This window comes from Annulohypoxylon maeteangense (assembly GCF_022496945.1).
Source record: "Annulohypoxylon maeteangense strain CBS 123835 unplaced genomic scaffold GGS22scaffold_2, whole genome shotgun sequence".
Taxonomy (NCBI): domain Eukaryota; kingdom Fungi; phylum Ascomycota; class Sordariomycetes; order Xylariales; family Hypoxylaceae; genus Annulohypoxylon; species Annulohypoxylon maeteangense.
In genome coordinates this window covers 2,414,059-2,436,313 of record NW_025953249.1, presented here as the reverse complement: position 1 = coordinate 2,436,313, position 22,255 = coordinate 2,414,059, and the positions used below count along the sequence as shown (strand labels likewise).

Genomic DNA, 22,255 nt, shown 5'->3' with positions numbered 1-22,255 from the left:
GACCGAATATGCGGGAGGTACTTATCCGATGCCGATAACTCGCTCGGATCCGTACCGACGTTACGTGGGAATGGTTGCGGCTGGCCCTAAGTTTGTCCCAGTCAAGTCATCTAGAAGGGCCTAGTTTCCACCTATCGAAATAGTATCGCCATCGTCGCAACCATGAGTCGACTAGGTATACATGGATAATGACGAGAAAAGCTGAATATCTCGATCTATTTCACCAATGGCAATAGCATAGTATCATTACTTGAGCTTCATTGGACGCCACATACCTACATATTCGCTATTTAATCCGCTGAATGATGTGTTCGTCACTCCGACCACACCCGGACTTAGTTATTTGACAGGATCAAAGTCGAGAGCCTAACCAAGTTTGACGAGCGTTAGAAACGATGTGGGCCGCGTATCTGTCACTACCTTTTCCATTGGCCTGTATTCAAAATTTGGTCGATCTAGTATCGCTTGCAAGAAGGAATAGGAGTAGTTAAATAACTACTTATGCATATTTCAGCTCGTGTATGTCTAAGCTGTTGTGTTAGTTAGTAATTGTGCAGTCTTTCACACCAGGATCGTTATCAATCATCTCACTTTACGATACAGTTTCCCACGGCTCTTCCAAAATCCCAAGGTTGTTATAAGTATCAGTCATCGCTGTCGAATATCCTCATCATGGACCTGCCTATCCTCATATGTAAACTTACAACCCTTATTCAAGAGTTCTTCTGTAATTCTTGCAACGATGTACAACTACACCGAAAAAGAACTTCTGGTAAAGAAGCTGAAGGGCCAGAGGCTTTCTATACCAGATATGCGTCCGATATTCTCACATTGGCCCTCTGGACAGAATGAGAATTACGAGACGATGAAAGAAATGATTGACAAGCGACTTGCTATGTACGACGGAGCCCCTTATACGTGTCTTCTAGATTTATTAACCCCCTCTAGGCAACCTATGGGAGAGGAAGCTCGCAAAGCATTCACCAACATGAACCCGGCCTTACTTGCAGCAAGGTTAGTTGTTATTGTCATATTTACCTTGAGTCTGAGGAAAAGGCTGACATCTAGAAGATGGTGGCCATCAGCATCTAAGGAGAAATACCGAACCTTGATCGAACACATTATCTGGTTTGGCTATTGGGACGATCTTGTCGAGAAGCTCACCCCGGACCCAAACGCCGCCGAAGATCTTCGCAGAGTGACTAAAGCCTTCATACGTCATTCCCTCGGCCTAACTCAACCGGGAGAGGAAGACTCGATACCCTCTAATCCCCTAGTCCGCAGTTTTGAGGGCATTGCTGCGGAAACGTGTGCAAACTATGACGAAGGTAACTTCTTGGTTTCTACAAGCTACTTGGACCAACAACTAATGCTCCGAGTGCGGTGTTAGAGCAACGGAAGACCCTCATGGGTCATTTCGACCGATACATCGATGCAACGCGACTTGAGGCAGAGGCAGATCTGAGCGATAGACTACCTAGTCTGAAGAGGTACTGGGAAGTAAGGATACTGACAAGTGGTATGGGCGCATTGCTCGGCTTCACAGAGTACGTAATTGACGATACCTATTCTAAGATAGGGGTGCTAACATATAACTAGATACGCGGCCCAAGCCAAGCTTCCCCTTCAACTGGCCTCTTCAACGGCGTACGAGACCCTATGGATGACTACTATCATAATAAATTCCATGTAAGGCGTTCAATATATATCTCTACCAATACTGGGATAGGACACTGACGCATCACCAGTGTAAATGACTTGATATCGTTCAAGAAGGAGATGGTAAGCCATGATTATCTTTCTTCAGCACCCAGGACCTAGTACCTAGTACGTAGGTGCATAGCGTACTAACATACCACTGGCAGAAAGCGGGAAGCGTATTAAGCTCCGTAGCTATACTCTATCAACAAGTCGACAACCTTGACGCAGCGGTGCAGATGTCGGTCGCTCACCTAAGGATCCTAGTCGAAGAGTTCGACCGTGTGGCAAATACGATACTATCGGAATTTCCCTTGACCCCTGAGGAGGTGGATGCCGTATCGAAGATTCTCTACGTACTAAGGACGGTAAACACGGGGAACTTGGAGTGGAGGTTTGTTCAAGCCTTGGAAACAACCCCCTTTTTTGCTGTGGTGTGCTAATGAATATTTTTATCAGCTTGCAATCAAAGCGCTATGGAGTCAGCCAGTTCATGACAGACGACGGACGGATCGAACTGACTTTGTGATTGTTGAACAAGCTGCCGTGCACTTGCCTTCTTGTCCCATCGAGGGTGTTATGACTTACGAGATCCTTATGAGCGTCGGATATAGATATTATAAATCGGGGAGAAACAATCGGGTCAATTGGGGCGGATGTCTTATTATACACGTGTCCTGTGCAATAGTTTTGAGATTCAATAGAGATGGGTGTGTTCAAACAAACCGCAACACACTCCATATATGTCAGCGCAGAACCACTCAAGTGAAGTAAATGAAGTATCACACATTCGTCCCTCAACCTCTGCAAAGCTTAAAAACCAAACCCCTGAACCTGACCGTTGATTAATAAGATCACAGTCCATCTTGAAATAATATTATTCAGCCTTCACTTAAAGTTCTCGTATAAAACAATTCCACGATATTCCTTGAATCTCGGTATCTCCATGCATAATATATAAATGAACTCACGCATTACCGACCAGACACGGACCAAGGAATATCGCGGAAGTGGGCCTCTGTTCTCGTGCCTCGGATAAGGCGTAGATCAATGAAGACTACATTGCTCTCCCATATCTACCTGAGATATGTATTACACCATATCGCGTCTTATAATATCGGACGAACGCCATGACGTCCCTAACGGACTAGACTTCCCATCATAAACCCGTTATCTGAACTCTGATATATCGACTAGTGGGTAGTGGTTGTCTAGTATAGACATAGATCACCATCCTCAGGCGGTCAGCTGATTACCCGGGACGGCATTGAGACGAAGATCGCTGATAAGCTGCCACGGTTATAGTGTTCGAGTAATTACCCATTAACAACACGGGATGTCTACCATGACAATGAGGGGAAAAGGCGGCTACTACCGCGGATCCCGTCACTAGAGGAAGCGTATGGCATTCGCATCATCGTTAAGGTTCCCGGCACTCAAAAGCTTGAGGGGAACCTGGCGCATGCTTGGCAGGACCCTCCCAATACGACCCTATCCCGCCTGAGCTTCAATCTCTTTTTCCCGAAAGGAGAGGGAAGAGAGAGTTACGACCAGGCTATCTACCTAGGTAGTATGGATGCGGTGTCACGACGGGACGAAATTGTCTGGGGGAAAATGATATGCATCGTGACAGCGCCAGGTCGCAATGCCATGCCGGGCCCTGCATTATCGGGCATCGACCTGCGAGGAGAGCTCATGTCAGCGAGCAGCACGCAATGCTTGAAAAAACTTAAGCCTTTAAAGTTGAGCTATGCGCCCGTATCCATTGCTCTCGAGTCATTATAGCTAGCAGCTTGGTCCTGGTCTCTAGACTCGCACTTGAATATTCTCTTTCTCCCCTCTAAGTGCGATATCAAGTAGAGTCAGCATTGCCTCATATACCATAGGCAATTTCTAATAGACCGGATACAACCCTCCACAATGAAGTTCCTCGGCGCCCTCCTAGCAGCCCCTTTAGCTACCTTCGCGGCCCCCATCCTAGAGGCGCGAGGTGAAGCTATTCCGGGTAAATGGATTGCCGTACTCAAAGAGAGTGCGACAGCTAGCCTCCACAGCACATTTGCCGGCATATTAGGAGGCACTGAGCCCAAGCACACTTACAAGATAGGTAGCTTTCACGGGTACTCGATATCAGCTTCGGACGACGCGATCAGCTCGATTGCGAACTTAGACGAGGTCAGTCTAGAAATCACATTTCCCCTCCTTGACAGGATATAACGAGTCTGATATTTTCCAGGTCGCCTACATCGAGCCAGACTTCAAAGTCAGCATCAACAGTCTAACGACGCAAAGCTCCGCGCCATGGGGCCTAGCCCGGCTCTCTAGCCGCAAGCCAGGGAGCTCGGATTACAAATACGACGAGACGGCCGGCAAGGGCACGTACGCATACATCATCGACACGGGCATCTACACAGAGCACCCAGAATTCGAAGGCCGCGCCTCGTTCGGCAAGAACTTCGTCGACGGCAACACAAACGACACGGACGAGAACGGCCACGGCACCCACGTCGCTGGTACGACCGGTTCAATGACATATGGTGTTGCCAAGAAGACGCACTTGATCGCCGTCAAGGTCCTCGGCGCAGACGGCTCCGGTGCAATTAGTCAAGTCATCGCTGGTCTGCAGTGGGCGGTCGACGACGCGAAGGCGAAAGACAGTGAGTTTCATATAACTGCCACATTTACCACTACCCCTATCGGAACTAATAAGCACCCTAGGGATCGGCAAAGCAGTCGGCAACATCTCCCTCGGCGCATTGAAACTGCTCTCCTCATCCGTGAACACAGCCGCCGCCGAAGCCGTCAAAGAGGGATTCTTCCTCGCAGTCGCCGCAGGCAACGGGAACATAGACGCGTCTTTGTACTCGCCAGCGTCAGAGCCGACGGTATGCACAGTGGGCGCAACGCGATCGGACGACGAACGAGCGCCGTTCTCAAACTACGGGGATTTGATCGACGTGTTCGCGCCGGGCGTCGACATCCTAAGTACTTGGAACAACGGCAGCACGGCGATAATCTCGGGCACCTCGATGGCGACCCCGCACGTGGCTGGGCTGGGCGCCTATCTCTTGGGCTTGGAGGGAGCACGTGATCCGGTGGCTTTGTGCGATCGTATCCAGGAGCTGGCGACGCAGGATGTGGTGACGGATTCTCAGTCCAACCATAATATCCTTGCATATAACGGCCAGTAGCGACATAGCGGACAGGTCTATGACAGGGACACAATGGATATCACGAGCACGTATTTTTAGGTTAGCATGGATATGTGAGGATGTAGGTAGGTATGTAGGTATGTATGTGTGTGGTTCAAGGTTAGGATGTGCAGCATAGGTATCGCATTGAGTGGTTGGTAAGTCAGTTAGCGTAATTTTATGTCAGTTATGAATCACTTTACTTAGCCGCCTCGTGTTCTCCCTCAGGCACGAGCATGCCATGCAATCCCTTGTATGGCGCAGTCTCAGCAGGCTTCCAACCACTTCTCTGTAGGAAGTCTGTGTCCTCGAGCTTAAAGACTTCGACTTTGAGTGGCCGGCAGCATTTGATCATCTCCTTCTCGCTGTCGGCTCCGAACCCCCATAGCGATAAGTCGCCGCCTGGACACGTGCCTTCGCGGCGTTAGTAACAGTAATTAAGATTGCATGAGAAGGGAATGGTACATACTTAATGCCATCAATACATCCTGCTCGGCAAGGAACTCGATGTAATCTCCTTTCTGGGCTGGACACGGGTTCATAAAGTAGCGGCCTTGCTCGTCAAGCCCCGTGACCTGGAACAAATTAATGACATCGTGGACGTCACTCTCATTTAAACCAAAAGGAAGAACCGCTCGCGTAAGATTAGAGTGGCAGTGGAAGTCGTATCCCTTGTCTGCAAGTACGCTGGATATATATCCATCGCACCGGGTCCCCAACAAGTCATGAACGCGGCCGCCGTGCTCGTCAACGCCGTACCACGAGAGGCTATCATCGACGATAGTCACGAGGGGGCGCATGAAAGGGAGGCACGACCACAGCTTGTCGTACGTCGAAACGTGGGATGCATATAGTTGCTTCGTGCGCGACGCCCAGAACCTCTCGCGCGGGTTATGCGCATTCCAGATATTCAGGTCACCTGAGGTATTTGTTTAGTAAATGGTTGCTTTGAGTTGATGAGTGGCATAATAGTCCCCCATATCGTACATACCTACTTGCGGGCCCTCGGGAGTGCTAATCCGGACGATAGACCCGGCGGGTGCCTTCCAGGCTCTCCCAGATCTAATTGGGATGACGAACTCTTCGATGGGAACTCGCGGGGCCGTCGCAATTGAAGCATACAAATCCTTGTCAACCGTCAATGGCGATCCAGATACGGGAAGATAGGCCGGTTTCGGCTTCGGTATCGGCTTTCGAGCCGTGAGGCGTGCCTCGGCTTCCTCTTTGCTTAGGGGCATTATATATAATAAAAACGAGGTTTCTTCAAAATAGGGGATGGAGTAGGATATATATATTAAAAGCCTTGCTTAGGAAGATGAATATCTGGGTAGGATGGATATGATTCAATTTTAAAGGATGGTGATGACATGATTGGCATCGTACCTATGGAGTAGTGTGGAGTACTATATTCTTTGGTCAAGATTCGAGAGACCCCCCTTGATCTACTCTAGAATCCTTCGGACCCCTTCGGATATTTCCTACGCTTGTAGTGAAGTTGTTATCAAATACTTATTTGTCAACCTCGTCGAGACAATGTCAATGATAAAAGACATATATTCTCCTTAGAGCTAGCTTTGCTTAGGAGAATGAAGTATTCATGATGAAGTTGGTGAGAGTATCGACGGGTGGTCTTGTTAATCATTCTGCAATTTAATCGTTGGGGCAGTGATTTCTATCTCTGCCAACGTGTACGGATAATCTTCGATGCTCATGACTTGTGCGTTTTATATCAGAACCTGGAATTCGGTACACGATCGGTAGGTATTGAAATGGAATCAACGCTCATAGGTACTCTTATCGATAGACGGAAAATCTGCCGCTATCAAAGTCGGGAGGGTTGTTTGGACTTTGAATAGTAAGAAGGTAGTATCCGTTTTGTGAAGTGAGCTACATCGGCAAGCTGTGGATTGGTGAATATCAATGAAGACAGTCCGGCTAGGATGGGTTGGATTAAGAGTAATATACGCACTTTAGGCTCCTAGAGACCTAAAAGAACATACGATATCAAGATAAAACGCAAGAACTTCGAGGAGAGTGACGATAGCGAAGTGTTTAATCTATTATTTCATTGTCAGGTTTATGATCAAATGTTGACTTGAAGGACGAGAGATCACAAAGTGGGGGAATTCCGTCGAAATGGCAAGTAATGCTGTGCAACCAGCTATTTGATTGGCTGTAAAGCATACTGGTACCCACTAGATATAGGGCGCTGCAGGGGTAGCTTGCCGGCATTATGCAGGGATGCACCTTCTATCATAGACATCCGAAATACAACCTTGGAAATTGCATCCGAAGTTCAATCCAATATCATCGCGCAACCTTTGGTTGTCACGTACCGTCCTAACGTTTATTCTACCTACCTACCACTTGACAATTCTACTACTTTTACCTTTCTACCTTTCTACCTTTCAATCTACACGATCTTCCCAATCGAAGCAGCACGTCAACAACCGCAACTGCCTAAGCCTACTAACACGATCGGTTAGGCCGATCACCTAACCGACCATGATGAACACGCTTCCAACAGAGATCGTTATCCAAATCATCGAATGGACAGCCGTGGTTTATTATGGCGACAAGAACATGGTTCTTGAGCTGCGCAAGGTTTGCAAACTATTCGACGAGATCTTGAGACCCATTGCCTTCTGCACTCTTCCGATAGATTACACTCGCGTAGACTACTACCAGGCAAACACGCGCGCGCCCTTGAAGCGCCAGGCACTGCGTCGCATTGCACCTTATTGTCAATCTTTGTTCATTGATATGATGGTCGTGAGAGACGATGGTACGCACTTTTTTTTTCATGAACTTTCTGCTACATGATTATTTTGGCTAACAAATATGGCGCCGCAGGTGAATGCCAGTTTCTGGAGAATGCGTTCGCCCCTATCCCCAAGATGAAGGAGTGGGTGTCGAATTTACGAGAATGGTACTGCATGAACGAGGACACATTTACGCCCATGGAATACCGAGCCGCCCTTGAGATGATGCTCAATTACACTCCGAATACTACCTCCATGAAGCTGAACTTGCCTTTCCAGCTGGTAGCTTGTGGTCTCCAATACCGTGCTTCTACTATGATCCTGGGAAACACCTTCGATTTGCTAGCCAACCGACGAGAAGGTTCCAAGGAGTTGAAGACGTTGTCGTTGGAGAATCTGTCTGATATATCGATCGGCCAATTGGTATGTTCTAATCTAGATGATTGGGGAGTCATTTACTCTGAAGACTCTCAGCTTCTTTGCGGAATGAGAATTTGCTAACTCTTCTTGTTGTAGTGGGGAAATCCATCAGACGTGAAGAACATCATCAAAACTTTTGGTGAACTAAACCACTTGTCTTTGTCACTGCGACGACACTGGGTTGGTCAAGCCCCTCTCTGGCACGCTCACCGACTATGGGAGATGATCTGCAAGGCTGGGAAGCTTGAGAGCCTGTGTCTCATAGACTTGGACGTTGGCGATACCCCCAGACCCGCGAAGCTCATTACCACAAAGGCGACCGATTCTACCCACTCCGACTGGGAATATCGATCTCTCCCCTTAATCGTCCGCCCGCCCAAGTCTTTCTTACCGAACTTGACCTACCTCGAACTCCGTAACCTCAACATCAAGGCTGATGCGTTAGTGTGCATGTTCAAGAACTTTGCCAACTGTCTCCAAGAGCTCTACCTTGACAACGTGTACCTAAAAACCACGTATTGCATCGAGTGGTCCCTGGCGGTGAACTATGGAGATCTCTGGATCGGCCTACCCAATAAGCGACCCAGGGCCAACCAGCGCTGGCTTGCGACGTACCTACGCCAGATCCGCGCACAACTGCGCGTGTGTCGCGCCACTAACCTGGGCTATGACCGATTTGTGAGAAGAGGAATAATCGAGGCGCCTGCGGTTGTCAAGTATGACATTTCTGACCCCTGCGGGCTTGATCGTACTATAGAGCAGCGTTTTGTGGAAGTCTTCATGGGCTACGAACAGCCCAATACGCCCGAAGGCTTGCCCGTGGTCTACCTTCCAAGAACAGAAGCGCAAGACGCCTGGGCGATGGCAGATCGAAAGCGCCCCACAGAAGTGAATGCCGAGGACTGGGACGCATCGCTTTATCCGCCCGCAAAACGCCACCCGACTTCGACCTTGCAGAAGTCCATCGACGGCAAGTTTGCGAACTACAACCCGTGGACACTGAGAACCCTCCGCTATTTTGCTAACCGCACAAGCGAGGGTCTTAAGGAGCTCAACAATTTGCGAATGCGAGAGAGACAGGAGAACCAGGAGAACCAAGAAAACCAAGAAAGCCAAGATTAAGTCTTGGATGCGATGAATGGATGGATGGGGTCTATCAGAGGATGAGTAGTCGATGCCCCACGATGAATGTTACCTTTGAATTATTGTTGGAAACGAAATGATACCCCTGTGTTTACGGTCTTACCCCGTATCCCCTTTTCCCGTGTCTTTTTTCTCCTATTACGATAGCTACTTTTGTGAGTTTCACTAAGCACTTAGGTAGTTCTCTAATACAGAGTAATTGGGAGAATGGTGTAAGAGGCTTAATTAGCTGAGTGCTACTTGACTTGAACCTGCATGGAATGAATATTCAAGTAATGTTGATGGCTTTACGTAACTTTAATAATCAATGGAGTATCAAGGCTTAAATCTATTTAGGTTTTCTAAACAAATCCCCAATTCACAATTTGCATAGATAAGGTTTGGGGGGAATCATTGATCTCATTCATCAACCTACTCGACATCGCGGAATTTGTGCAACCACTATGAATGTACGGAGAAGACAGGACAACTCAGGAGAAGCTATAAGGAGAAGAAGCAAGGGCACTCCGTCCATCGACCGCCTATCAGATACCTTATCGGATCGTCGAACAGCCTCCGAACCGAGACGCCGCCGTCGTAAACTCGCTACAAGCCTCTCCCCTTCCAAGAATAGCAAGATACTTAGTATCCACGGAAGTTTTTCCATTGCTCTATTTGCAACTCCAACCACACACAAGTATTTTCGCCAACTTAGAACGTCGAAGAAATAGGATTAAGGGGGTATGGCACTGGTTTGTACAGAACAAGAACGGGATTCAATCGAGGGGAAAACCTAGGGGTATTATACGCGCAAAACGCAGAAAGCTTAGTATTCCGCCTCAGTCTCGTCAGGCTCGAAGCTGTCGGCCGCAACCTCTTCGTAGTCCTTCTCGAGAGCCGCGAGATCTTCGCGGGCTTCGGAGAATTCACCTTCCTCCATACCCTCACCAACGTACCAGTGTACGAAGGCACGCTTGCTGTACATAAGGTCGAACTTGTAGTCCAGACGGGACCAGGCCTCCGCGATGGCGGTCGTGTTGGACAACATAGACACGGAGCGGTCGACAGACGCAAGACCGCCGTCGGACGGGGAGGCGGTAGGAACAGCCATGGGCTTTTGGTAGTTGATACCTAACTTGAAACCAGTTGGGCACCACTCGACAAGGTTGAAAGAAGCCTTTGCCTTAAGAGCTGCGATAGCGGAGTTGCAGTCGCGCGGGACGACATCTCCACGGTAGAGAAGGGCAACGGCCATGTACTTTCCGTTTCTAGGGTCGCAGACAACCATCTGGTTGTTGGGCTCGAAACCTGAGAAATATGTTAGCTGATTGGAAGCTTCTTATTTAACTCTAATAGGAACTTACATTGGAAGGTGAGGTCGTGAACCTTGAAGCTCTCGTGGGCGCTCTTGGCAGCTGAGATGACAGGAGCATAGCTGATAAGAGGGTAGTGAATACGAGGGTAAGGAACCAAGTTGGTCTGGAACTCGTTCAGATCAACGTTTAGGGCACCATCGAATCGGAGGGACGAGGTGATGGAGCTGACGACCTGAGCAATCAAGCGGTTGAGATGCTCGTAGCTAGGACGAGGGATATCGAGATTGCGTCTGCAGATATCATAGACAGCTTCGTTATCGACGAGGAATGTGCAGTCGGAGTTCTCAATGGTGCTGTGGGTAGAGAGAACAGCATTGTAGGGCTCAACGACGGCAGTAGAGACTCGGGGAGCTGGGTAGACGGCGAACTCGAGCTTGCACTTCTTGCCGTACTCGGTGGAAAGACGCTCGAGGAGGAGAGCACCAAAACCAGAACCGGTACCACCACCGAACGAGTGGAAAATCAAGAAACCTTGAAGAGAGTTACAGTTGTCTGTCGAATATATTAGTTTAGATCGTCCGAGCCTTTTGAACTGCATAGGCAATGTTTATTCTCACCTGCAACACGTCGGATTCGGTCAAGGCAGTTGTCAACCATCTCCTTGCCAATGGTATAGTGACCACGAGCATAGTTGTTGGCAGCATCTTCCTTTCCGCTAATCAGAAGCTCGGGGTGGAAAAGTTGACGGTAGCCACCAGTTCGGATCTCGTCGATCGGGGAAGGGTCCAAGTCGACGAAGATGGAACGAGGAACGTGTTTGCCAGTGCTCGTCTCCGTGAAGAAGGTCTCATAAGAACCACCATCAAGGACGTCCTTTGCGTTGGGGTCGGGTCGACCATCGGCTCCGAGACCGTGCTCGAGAAGGTACCTAAATGTTGTGATAGTGGTAAGTTATAGGGACTTTGCACACTGAGCTACCTAGTAGACTGGTAAAGCGGTGTAACACTTACAGCTCCCAAGCGCTGTTACCGAGCTGGGTACCAGCCTGGCCCAAGTGAAGGTGGAGGATCTGGGAGAAGCAACATGTTAGTTAGATATAACTTCGATAAAATATCTAAATATAATTATATTTTAGAGGTGCGGATGTGTATAGTAGTGTAATTGAAATATCCAAGCGAGTTTCAGTACGTATCATGGTAGATTGGTAAGGAAATAGTCCACAAGGCGGTGGATGGGTGATAGCTACAACTAGATCAGAGAGCTTTCGATAACTTACCTCACCCTTCATGATGAAATGATAATGTCAGAACTTGAAGATTAGAGTTCTGCGACGGGATTCGAGACCGATCTAGAGGAGATAAAAGGTCGAGACGAATGCGCACAGCGCTGGTGGTTTGAAAGAGTGTAAAAAAGGAGGTGTGGGTTCAAGGTGAAGATGGGTGCAGCACTGAGTGGGTGGTAGGTTTTTGTGTGGGGAAAATGAATATTCACTCCATTCACTCCAAGTTGGTCGCATCAATTGAGAATGAGGGGCAAGGTTTCAGGGGTTGTCCAATTGATTTGATCGATTTCGAGCAAAATGGAAGGCACGACAACCAGGGTACCTAGTAGAGCTGGCCGGTAGCTTACGCGATAGTCTTTAGGCTTGTGTAATCTATCCCTTACTGGCCATAGAGGGGGAGATGGAAGGTATACACCACCTGTGTCTCATGTACCTGCTCTGTGTCATTTATGTGATGGTTATATATAGAAGGTACATGTAGATCTTGTACCAGAACAATCATTAATCGACGGCGCGAAATCAGACAGCTTTCATTTTATATCCAACCTCCTCACACACCGCCCCGGTGGAAACTAAACAAGATATGGCAGGGACTTACTGGCTAGGTAGATAACGCAACTAACCTAGAATATCGAGGCCAAACATTACTAGGTACATTAAATGCAAACTAATTTTGGACTGTTACCTACATTATGCCGAATAATTACTCTTCAATTGGACTGGACATGAAGATGCACTATGTCGTGTCAGAGGCACAGAAATAGTTAATTCAGCCTATCTAGATTCTAGGCACAGTAGGTAGGTACTTAGTAGGCGCTCTGCAACTTCAGTAGATATCTTGACCAATTATGGGTATCAAAGATCACATGACGAAGTAATCGTGAAGACTATACCTATCTCTATACCCATACTCATACTCATACTCATGCTCACCAAGGACACAACTATTCGCCCTTCTTTCTCCATTCAGCTGCTCTTCTGGCACCTCGACCCTTCGTCTTTGATTTGACGACTCCCTTCTTGCCTTTCGTCTTGCCGAACTTTAAATCTCTAGGTTTGCCATCCTTTTCGCTAGCTCTACGACCCTCGAAGACAATCTGCTCTGGCGTCTTGAAGGCTCCGTTGGTTGCTGACTCATTCCTCTGTCTGGGCTGCTTTCTGTCCCCCTTAAACTCGTGTCGTTGCCTTGCTGCAGCGGCTTTACCTAAGAGCTTCCCGGCTCTGCCTACTTGAGATTGCTGCTCCGGTGTCACTTTTGGTATATGTTTCGTACTGCTTGACTTCTTCTCACGCCCGTTCGAGGCTTCAAGTTTGGCCTTCATAGTTCGTTCTACAGCGAGGGCCGTCTTCCGCGGATCCTTAGCGCGGGACACACGCAAGGCTCGGGGCAACATCGGAGGAAATTTCTTGCCGTCCAGTAACAGTGCAGATTCGACATGATTGGCGTCGTAGAATTGCACATATGCAAAGCCCTTGCCTACCCGCGTCTTCGGATCCCTAGGGACACGGACGCTTTCCACTCTGCCGGCGTGCTGACCGAAAGTCCGCCACAGCCCTTCTTCGATATCTGATGGGACTTTTGTTCGCTTCTTGGTGGTAGTTTCCCCTTCAGAAGTGGTGTTTAACACAGTTTCGTCGTCTACGAAACCGAGGTTGCCTACGAAGACACATCTTCGGTTATCAACTGCAGTGGGATGCGCCACACTATCAACGCGCATATGGCGGTCAAGGATAACAGAACCATTCAAAGCCTTGAGCGCAGTTCGTGCGGCTTGCGGTGTTGAGTAGACAACGTAGGCATTGGTGGATTTTGTTGTTGCGGACATAACGGATTTAGTGATGAATGCGGCTCGTTTTGGTACAGCTCCAGTAGAATAAGCAGTCGAACGGAAACGTATCGACTCAATCTTATGCTCCTCTCCAGATGAATCCAATGTTGATAACGGAGATGAGAGGTGAGACATCAAAAGCTTTTTGGCTTTAGATGAGGTGATTGCTTCGATCGAAACGTTGCCAAGGAATAAAGTGCGGTTTGCTTTATCGATCTCGACGTCCGCATGGTCTTCTACCTTCTCCCGAAGCGACTCGTGAATTATTGGAGCTTCGTCTTCATCAGAGTCTCCTTCTTTTTCAGAGGTGGTACCGTTCACAACTTGACCAGCTTCGCCCTTCCGGCGCTTATCAGATCGCGCCTCCCTCTCGGTGTCTTCGGCAATCTTGCGCATGTATTTATCCTCCAAGTCATCATGCTCATCTTTGCGCTTTCTCTTGCGTTCCTTCTTTTGAGAAATAGTTGATGCTTCTGCAGGCTCTGAATTTTCAGACCCTACTTCTTCATCCGAGGCAATATCCTCAGCATCAATGTCCTCGATATCCTCATCCAACTCGCTCAAAGATTCATCATCGTGCTCCTCGTCTGCCTCGATATCATCGTCCGAATCTGATCCGACATGCTCGGATTTTTGCGAGGATTTCTTCTCCTTCGGAGGAGGTAGCTCTGAGTATCTTGTCTTAGGAGGGACTTGTACAGGACCGGCCTTATTTATTGTGAGTTTGTTAACACTCTCATGATTGACATTTCGAACTTACACTGCTTGCGAATAGAGCATCTAGCGTGGGGTCAATGGCTTTCGTTGAAGCTGTCAAGCTAGGCTTTCTAACTTTGGTAAGAATACTATATTATTAAAATTAGACGGTATTTTCGAGTTACTTACGATTTTGCCATCTTGCAATACGAATTGGTTTATTACCCTTTATGCCAATAAAGTTGAAGTTATTATTAACATTTAACATATAGCGCCAGCCAAGTCGAGGTACAAGAAAAAAAAAGTTGCTGCTTAGGGATTTCTTATCTTATCGCCATGCAAGCTAAGTGGGCCTATGGAGCACTTAGTGGAAATTTGGTATCGGATTAAAGTAGATACCGACATTTCCATGGTTCTACCGCGCCATCGTTATCGATAAAGGCGGTTTAGTTCGGGCTTCGCTCGAATGCCGTAAGTAGCATGTTTTTGGGGAAGGGACGTTACCTAGGTAGGTGCTGTACGCAGCGATGTAGCGGCTGGGGGTCACAATCAGTTCGTTCCAACTGACTTGCGCGCAAACCGAACCAAACCCTCCCATTTGGATCACCACCACTTTTTCTTCCTCGACACCTTCGACACCTAACACCTAACACCCAACTCAGAAGACACTCGTTTTTAACTACATCTGATATTCATTTAATTGCCTAGGCTATAACCCTTTTCTAAAAAGCCTAGCTTTTACTTAATATTATGATCCACTGTCTTCTTATTTACTCCCCTCGACTATCTCAAGCCGTCCAACTTTGAAAACTCCTCTGACAACTTGTTCCTACGATAACCTACGTTCTCCCTTTTTATCGCCATTTATTTGCCTTTAACCTTCAATACCACATCCAACCCATCGTCAAATCGAAAAGGGAGAACACTCACCATTACGAAATTATGGCAACTGGAGACACGGCGCCTGCGCCGCTTACCATTCCACCCCCACCGATCGAGCCACTTTCCGACGACGATGGTTCAAGTCCTCTGAGCGACGTCGAAGACAAAGATGCTGACCCAGACGGTATGCATGGGTTAAATAGTGCTACACCCAACAATCGCGATGAGGACCTTAGCTCGCCTGACGACCTTTCTGACGCGAATGACACGGAAGCTGAGACTGAGCGTCTCTACGACACGCCCCGAAACCCTACCCGCCATAAGGACATCGTTCTAAGTCGACAAACCGATGGCCACATCTACGAACGTGCTTCAAGCAAATTGCGACGACATATTACAAGATCGGGCGAGGATAAAGATAGGGATGACGCACCTCTCTTTGAGGAAGAAATGTCAATAGCTTCTAGTCCACCAGCGCAAGAGACAAAGACACCAAACAAAAACCAATCCCCTATACTTGGCATACTAGCTGAAGCTGCAAGCCAAGAAGCTGAGAGTAGAAAACGAAAACGCTCCTTACCTGCTGTAACTTCTGTGCCGCCACAACTTACACGAAAGCGCACCGGTTCTGTCCCAACACCTAGTCGGCAAGATATGGATGGCGACACTCCCATGATAGATGAGGAGGACCCATCATTACATACGAATAGCGGAGAACATTCGCTTGACGAGGCAAATAACGTCGTAGCCGGTGAAGATGATGGCGATGACCATGCGCAAGGAAACCAATCCGATTCGGAGACCGTACCCAAGAAGCAGACGCGTAGTGGTTCAAAGAAGCTCAAAGCCGTAGAGCAACCTACCGGAACCGATGAACACGAAGAAGGAGCTGCGGTTGCTGCGATAGCTGAAGACGGGGCTCATGCTGCAGAAGATGAACAGGCCGAAGCCGATGTTGATGAAGAGGCAGAAGCGGCTCACAGAAACGAGGAAGAACGTACGTTTCTACTGCTCTAATCATGGCTAAGGGGTAACACTGACACAATCTGCACAGTCGAGAGGAAAAGGACTGCCTTCGATCAATTATCGGCAATCGAAAAACGATTCGCAACATTTAGAGATAGGTAAGTTACCTTGTTCTCCTAGACCAAGATCAATAATAAGTTAACACTGCTTTAGGCTATACGAAGAGCGACTGGAAGCATTGAACCGAGAAGAAGCGATGTTGCGATCCGACAACCCAACCCACCCTGAATATCTTGCTATGATGGAATGCATAGACGCCCGAAGAGACGAAAGAATCCGCGTAGCAAACCGAGAATTGGAGCTTAATAAAGAGGCTCTAGATAGGTGGGCCGTGGCTAGGCGCTCACAAATTCACTCTCAATACTTCCAATCAGTCAGGGAGTCGAGAGAAACGATCTTAGCTGAGCTTGGCCAACAGTGGTACGACATCCAACACGAACGCCGCAAGCAAGCCAACAACGTTCCCGAATTTGGTCTTCGTTTCCCTTCAGATCCGACACAACGTATTAAGAATGCCTTGGCGTATAACAAAGAGGTCTCCATTTTGTCTGGTATAGCTAAACACGAAGGCATGCCTGCCGCGCCAGATATGAAAGGGGCAACCTTGCAAGAATTGGACGATGACTTTGACGCTATGAATGTGAGATATCCTCGATAGCTGATCACCCATTGCCCGAGAATAGGAGTGCTGACTTGGTGTAATTAGAGAAATCGCCAGGCGGCGCCCCGGCACCACGTCCACAGACCTAGTTACGTGGATTATGGAGGGTTGCCGTTCGGTCAGAGTCTTGGTCCCGCAGGAGAACAGTTCATTGAGCAGACTCCGTGGGCAAATCCTAACCACCCGTCAAACGCTCATCTTCTCCAACGACAACACTCAGGACAAAACGAAGCACATACACAAGGCGCCGCGCCGAATGCACCATCTGGGTCGAAGAAAAGTTCTCATCCGTCGCGCCCATTTTCTAATGGATCAACAACACAACCATCCAGCAATCCTTCGAAGACCCAGAAGGGTGTACCGAGGCAGCTTTCTAATTCGCCCGAAGTCACGCGAGCTGCAACCCTATTAGAGCAAACCAAAGCACGGAGTATGAGAGCGGCTGAAACAGCTGCAAGACATGAAAACGGCCAATCAGTCAGTAGCTTATGATACTTTTAGACCGGGGGATTTTTTAAGGACAGGGCTGAATATTGGCGCAACCTAGGGTAGCTAACCGACGAGACGATCGCCGACTTCCCTTTGAGCTGTTGGGGTTGAATAAGTTGCGGGATAGGAAATAAGGACGTTATACCCTGTGCATATGTTTTTGCATTTGGCGTCACGGCTTACGATAGAGGAGTGTTCTACCTGTCTAGGTATGCTGAATATCCATAGATATCACCAAGCGGTGTCATGGATGTCGTGCTCTTGCGTTGTCAATGGTTTGGCGTCTTCGAAAAGTTTTGTAGAGCACGGGAGGTCACTATTATATATATTTTCGGGCTGTCTTGATAGACACATTCGTGGCGTTTGGGGGTTTGCCATTCATTTACACGCCCTACGTCGGCCATGATACCATTCAGCTTAACTTATTCAGACCAATTGGAAGACCCATTTCCAATTTTATGCCTTGCCTTGCCTTGCTTTGCCTTCCGTGCCCGACCAGATGTAGATTTTTATAAACCTGTTTCGTAACTCCATATCCCCGTCGCGGTTCCTAAACCCCGAGATAGTGTACCATGTTACATCTTATTTCTTCTCGGGTTGAAGCGGCGCGCTCGGGACCTTGACATCTTCGAATTCATCTTGTCCGACGACACTGATCGTGTACACATCTGCAAGTATCGATATAAGAAAATGGACGAGGCTAGTTTTCCTTCGAATGGACACTTACAAACGCCAACAGCGAAGGCGGCGACAGCGGATCCAAGTACGGCGTTCTTAAAGAGGTAAGGTCGCCTTGCTCGGATGAGGGCGGGCGATTGTCTTTGTCGTCTATCGTAGTATGAAGAGCTTCCGAGTCTACAAGGTTGTTAGACATGAAAATAGTAGAAAGTAGTGCCCCAAAGCAGAATTACCCAGCAGCCATCTTGTATGCCGTGCCTTGCCCAGGAGGGCGAGTTTCTTATGATATGCGACAAGAATTAGAGAAATAGGTGAAAGGTGAGAAGTTGAGCATGACAATGCCAAGCCCACTGTATCAATTCTGCGATTGTACTTCGTACAAGGTATGTAGTACTAGGTATGTACCTAGTACAGAGTACCTTCCTAAAGATTTGACGATGCTGCAGTCAACTGGTTCAAATGTTCATTCTTGCAGTTCATACTAATCTTAAAACGGCTAGTCAGAAAGCAAGTCTGAGCGGGAAAGCGGCAATTCTTCGGTTAACAAGCTGTAAAGACCCCTGTGTAACCCAAACCAGATTGATCTGAGCTTTGTTCCTTCTAGTGCTGTAGGACACCCTGAAGCAAGCTTTCTTTACCTTTCAAGGTTGTCGGGTGAAGACTTCAGTACCAACCTTGGAAGTTATTCAATTCCACTTGTTAATTATTTACGTCGACAACCTCTTTCACACCCCATCACATGGTCTGGAGATACTTTCTATATGACCATTAGATCATACCAGCAACTAAATCTTTCAATCGCTGATGTTAGCACGCACGGTATGGAAAACGGTGCAGAATACCTGGCGATCATTTAATTGACATCACCAAGCATTCACGAATCCACGACGCGACATAATACATCAACGACATTGTTCACTTGAGCACATAACGACTCAACAACTCGAATCTTGACAACCTACTAATTCAGCTTCGGTCTCCTAACCATCAAACACCATTTTCAATCCATGATTATCATTGTCGGTTTATAGTTCATACTCTGCTACAACTTCTGTCTCTCGACCCGTTTGATTTCGACTATATCTTGGACCCGCTTGGGTCTACCCGAGTAAACCGCAATGGCGACTGCACAGTTATCCGTCCAAGACCAAATTCGCCAACTTGAGGGGGCGCGCAAACTTGTATTAGGAAACGCGGGCTACTATACACAGGTCATCCAAGCTTCCCTTCCCATTATAGGTCCATCCGCCCAAGTGGAATTCCGACGATGGGGCGCCGAGTTTCTTGCCGAAGCATTTGCTACTCCTGCAATTGCGCCGGGCCAGAAAGAGACATTGTCTTTACTAGTGCTAGAGACCCTAAAGCTACTGGTGGAAGACGTTAACCAAGATGTTACTGTATTGAAAAGCGTTATTCAAACGGCAGCTAGTGTATACCCACTGGCGTTACGATGGATGTAGGTTCTGCCCAGCCTGTTATTGTAGATTCCTCGTAGTTCTTGGTGCGCATGCGCACACATTCTTCCTAGATTCCATGCGTCCATGCATCACTTGAGAAGTAATCAAAGGTCATATCGCTGACTCTTCAAATTATATTAGTATTAACAACTCCTACGACACGCCCACATGGGATCGGATGACCGATATAAAGACTGCTATTCTGCGAATCTGGGATAATGCCCCACCGAGTATTCGAATATGCTGTATCAAGTTCGCTCAACGCGTGGTACTTGCACAGACACAGAGTATAAATCCAGAGCCAAGAGTAAGAGTTTCTTCGAGCTGGTATGATTTAAGCAGTACTGATTCTGTTCCTAGCGCGGTGACCTTCTCGACATATCGCTGCTCATGATCCCCCCAAATCACCCAGTCCTTGACGCACCCAAACTTGAGGCCGAAGCATCGGGGCTCTTAGACAGAATGCTCGGGGTTTTGCAGGACAATAGCAGGTAGGATAATATCGTCGTATTCTATATATCTGTTATTAGCTAACAAAATATCTAAGTGATGCTTTGGTTGTAGATGCTACATTGAATACACTGTCTATCCTTGTCCGAAACAGACCAGCAACGTCTAATAGGATCCTCAACACGGTTCTCAACTTCAACCCTTTGAAGCTAGCAAATTCACCCATGACGCCTAAGATCAAAGTTCTTGTCAAGTCGATGGAGAAAACGACACGAATGCTCCTCATGCACTTATCCAGACGGTAGGATACTTCCAGAATCACCAATTCCTCATCACTCTAATTTCATTACAGGACCTCGCTAATCTTTTTGTAGAAACCCGCAGAATCCACAGATCGGACGTATCCAACAATACGTTGAGCGACTCATGCGCTCTCGAGCCGAGATCTTCGACGAGGGAAACCGTAAAAGAGCCATGGCAGAGCAGGCTGATGCACAAGACACCAAGCGCCAACGAACAGGAACTACGCCATCCAATCCCCAAATAGAGATAACTCCATTGAAGCCTGGACCTCATACCCTCGCAGATGTCTTCACATTTACTAATAATGATGGACTGAAGCACTTTAACGTAGGTGATAATGTTCCGGCACCTCTCGCCGCGAAGATCAGTGTCACAACTATCGCCCGGATAGACCAGCAATTGTTAGATCGGGCTATTCAGGTATGTTCAGACTGCCCGCCTCATTCCCCATGCTTGGCTTATAAGATTCTAGGGAGTACGAGATCGCTTAGCAGCGCTCAATGTGGCTCAGCCCGAGCCAATTAATCCCGAGACGGCGCCACTCGATGTTGAAGAGGATGAGGATGACTATGAACCGGATTATTATGCCGCAGAAGACACGGAGCAGATCTTGAACAAACTTGACTCTTCGCCAGCAGAACAGCCACGCGAATTAGAAAAGCCTGCATTAGGCGGGCTGGCATTACCTACATTCCGACTACCACCACCGCCCACGTTGAATCCGGATCAGGCCGCTAAAGTGGGACAAGGGTCGATCACGAGAGTGTTCAGCACTATGAGAACACTAGAGGACCCGGCTGTCAAGAAAACCAAAGCTGGTATTAATAGGCTAGCGGCCAGCTCGTACGACCGAGACTCGTGGATTACTGTAATTACTCGCCTAGCAACTCGAGCAAATGCGGGACTTGACATGTCAGAGGATGACGAGAATACCAAGGGCGTCTTTCCACCGCCCCAGCTCAGCGATTCCATTCGGGAGATGCTGTTTAACTACGTCTTGGAGGACTTCCGCAAGCGGATCGAAGTAGCCGTCTCCTGGTTAAGTGAGGAATGGTATAACGACAAAGTACAACAGCGTTCCGCAGCATCCTCGCCTGTTGTCCGTGATGTGGCTATTAATTACGAAAAATGGGCCCTTCGTCTTTTAGATGGATTTATCCCTTACCTCCACGGACAAGACAAAGTTCTGACACGATTCCTCAGCGAGTTACCCGAGCTCAACCCCGCTATCTTGACGCGGATCAAGACTCTATGTCGAGATCCCAGCTTAGTGAATCTAGCACTGACAACGCTATATTACCTGGTGATGCTGCGCCCGCCGGTCAGAGAGCTTGCATTAGATGCGATACAGGATATCTGGTCAGATTATGAAGACACAAGACCCCTAGCCGCCAAGTTTTTACAGAAATGGCGGCCTGGCTTCTTAGAAGCAGTGCAAAAAGCCATGTCTGGAAATGAAGGAGCCGTTGGAGCTAGTACAGCCGCAGTCGTCTCATGATACCCACTCAACGATGATAGTTGTTTAGACTTGCGAGCCAATCGATGCGGATGTTAGGTATTTCTCGGGCCATATCCGTAGGATGGCGACGGTTAGTAGGTATTACCTTCCTGGGCGCCGTTGCATTTGCTGGTAGTCGGATTGGTAGGGCGTTTAGAAATGGAAACGGGTTTGGAATGGGTTAATCAAGCCTATAATGATAGGCTAGAGTATATGTGCAAAACGTACGTAGGTAGGGGTTACTCTGGTGAAGCCCTTCACAAGTACCGGATAAATGACAATATGAGCATGTTGAATGTGTTTAGCGTGATTGACGATTCCTTGTAGACGCTATAGATGCTAAGTATCATAACATGATACCCTACAGAGTATAATTATGAGATTTACTATTTCAATAGTATTGCATCTCAATAGTGTGGCTGAGGTCCGATAATTATATCTAACAAGATACTCTCCCCTTTTATAACCCGAAGATTCTTGGGGTACAGTAGAATT

At 47.9% G+C, this 22,255-nt stretch overlaps 9 protein-coding genes across 9 annotated transcripts; 5 read left to right on the top strand and 4 right to left on the bottom strand.

The window, feature by feature from the left end:
- Nucleotides 1-480: 480 nt before the first annotated feature.
- GGS22DRAFT_69187 (terpenoid synthase) lies at nt 481-2,311 on the top strand. Its single transcript, XM_047967814.1, has 9 exons — nt 481-519; nt 604-897; nt 949-1,014; nt 1,072-1,328; nt 1,391-1,547; nt 1,600-1,689; nt 1,749-1,782; nt 1,866-2,092; nt 2,158-2,311. Exons 2-9 carry the CDS (start codon nt 743-745, stop codon nt 2,225-2,227), a joined length of 1,056 nt encoding a protein of 351 aa, XP_047823089.1. The 5' UTR covers nt 481-519; nt 604-742; the 3' UTR covers nt 2,228-2,311.
- A 1,307-nt stretch (nt 2,312-3,618) lies between these two features.
- On the top strand, nt 3,619-4,889 carry GGS22DRAFT_177794 (oryzin precursor; the record flags this gene model as incomplete). Its single annotated transcript, XM_047963539.1, has 3 exons — nt 3,619-3,873; nt 3,935-4,355; nt 4,417-4,889. The coding sequence occupies 3 exons, from the start codon at nt 3,619-3,621 to the stop codon at nt 4,887-4,889; spliced, it is 1,149 nt and encodes a 382-aa protein (XP_047823088.1).
- Nucleotides 4,890-5,088: 199 nt separating this feature from the next.
- GGS22DRAFT_184829 (uncharacterized protein) lies at nt 5,089-6,127 on the bottom strand (the record flags this gene model as incomplete). The annotated part of the gene is made up of 3 exons (XM_047964231.1): nt 5,089-5,303; nt 5,359-5,808; nt 5,881-6,127. 3 exons carry the CDS (start codon nt 6,125-6,127, stop codon nt 5,089-5,091), a joined length of 912 nt encoding a protein of 303 aa, XP_047823087.1.
- Nucleotides 6,128-7,201: 1,074 nt separating this feature from the next.
- Nucleotides 7,202-9,500, top strand: GGS22DRAFT_69151 (uncharacterized protein). Its single transcript, XM_047967813.1, has 3 exons — nt 7,202-7,674; nt 7,743-8,074; nt 8,168-9,500. Exons 1-3 carry the CDS (start codon nt 7,395-7,397, stop codon nt 9,191-9,193), a joined length of 1,638 nt encoding a protein of 545 aa, XP_047823086.1. The 5' UTR covers nt 7,202-7,394; the 3' UTR covers nt 9,194-9,500.
- Nucleotides 9,501-9,522: 22 nt separating this feature from the next.
- On the bottom strand, nt 9,523-12,205 carry GGS22DRAFT_153500 (tubulin/FtsZ family protein). Its single transcript, XM_047959860.1, has 5 exons — nt 11,786-12,205; nt 11,520-11,578; nt 11,127-11,437; nt 10,558-11,061; nt 9,523-10,501 (listed from the first exon to the last, which is right to left on the bottom strand). The coding sequence occupies exons 1-5, from the start codon at nt 11,795-11,797 to the stop codon at nt 10,020-10,022; spliced, it is 1,368 nt and encodes a 455-aa protein (XP_047823085.1). The 5' UTR covers nt 11,798-12,205; the 3' UTR covers nt 9,523-10,019.
- Nucleotides 12,206-12,735: 530 nt separating this feature from the next.
- GGS22DRAFT_184826 (uncharacterized protein) lies at nt 12,736-14,516 on the bottom strand (the record flags this gene model as incomplete). The annotated part of the gene is made up of 3 exons (XM_047964230.1): nt 12,736-14,328; nt 14,381-14,447; nt 14,506-14,516. 3 exons carry the CDS (start codon nt 14,514-14,516, stop codon nt 12,736-12,738), a joined length of 1,671 nt encoding a protein of 556 aa, XP_047823084.1.
- Nucleotides 14,517-15,258: 742 nt separating this feature from the next.
- GGS22DRAFT_196869 (Sds3-like-domain-containing protein) lies at nt 15,259-17,864 on the top strand (the record flags this gene model as incomplete). Its single annotated transcript, XM_047965898.1, has 4 exons — nt 15,259-16,195; nt 16,253-16,322; nt 16,378-16,864; nt 16,931-17,864. The coding sequence occupies 4 exons, from the start codon at nt 15,259-15,261 to the stop codon at nt 17,375-17,377; spliced, it is 1,941 nt and encodes a 646-aa protein (XP_047823083.1). The 3' UTR covers nt 17,378-17,864.
- A 92-nt stretch (nt 17,865-17,956) lies between these two features.
- Nucleotides 17,957-18,296, bottom strand: GGS22DRAFT_184824 (uncharacterized protein; the record flags this gene model as incomplete). Its single annotated transcript, XM_047964229.1, has 3 exons — nt 17,957-18,042; nt 18,102-18,229; nt 18,286-18,296. 3 exons carry the CDS (start codon nt 18,294-18,296, stop codon nt 17,957-17,959), a joined length of 225 nt encoding a protein of 74 aa, XP_047823082.1.
- A 395-nt stretch (nt 18,297-18,691) lies between these two features.
- Nucleotides 18,692-22,048, top strand: GGS22DRAFT_153494 (uncharacterized protein). Its single transcript, XM_047959859.1, has 7 exons — nt 18,692-18,871; nt 18,924-19,508; nt 19,651-19,816; nt 19,870-20,000; nt 20,057-20,260; nt 20,334-20,682; nt 20,735-22,048. The coding sequence occupies exons 2-7, from the start codon at nt 19,171-19,173 to the stop codon at nt 21,758-21,760; spliced, it is 2,214 nt and encodes a 737-aa protein (XP_047823081.1). The 5' UTR covers nt 18,692-18,871; nt 18,924-19,170; the 3' UTR covers nt 21,761-22,048.
- The last annotated feature ends 207 nt before the right edge of the window (nt 22,049-22,255 follow it).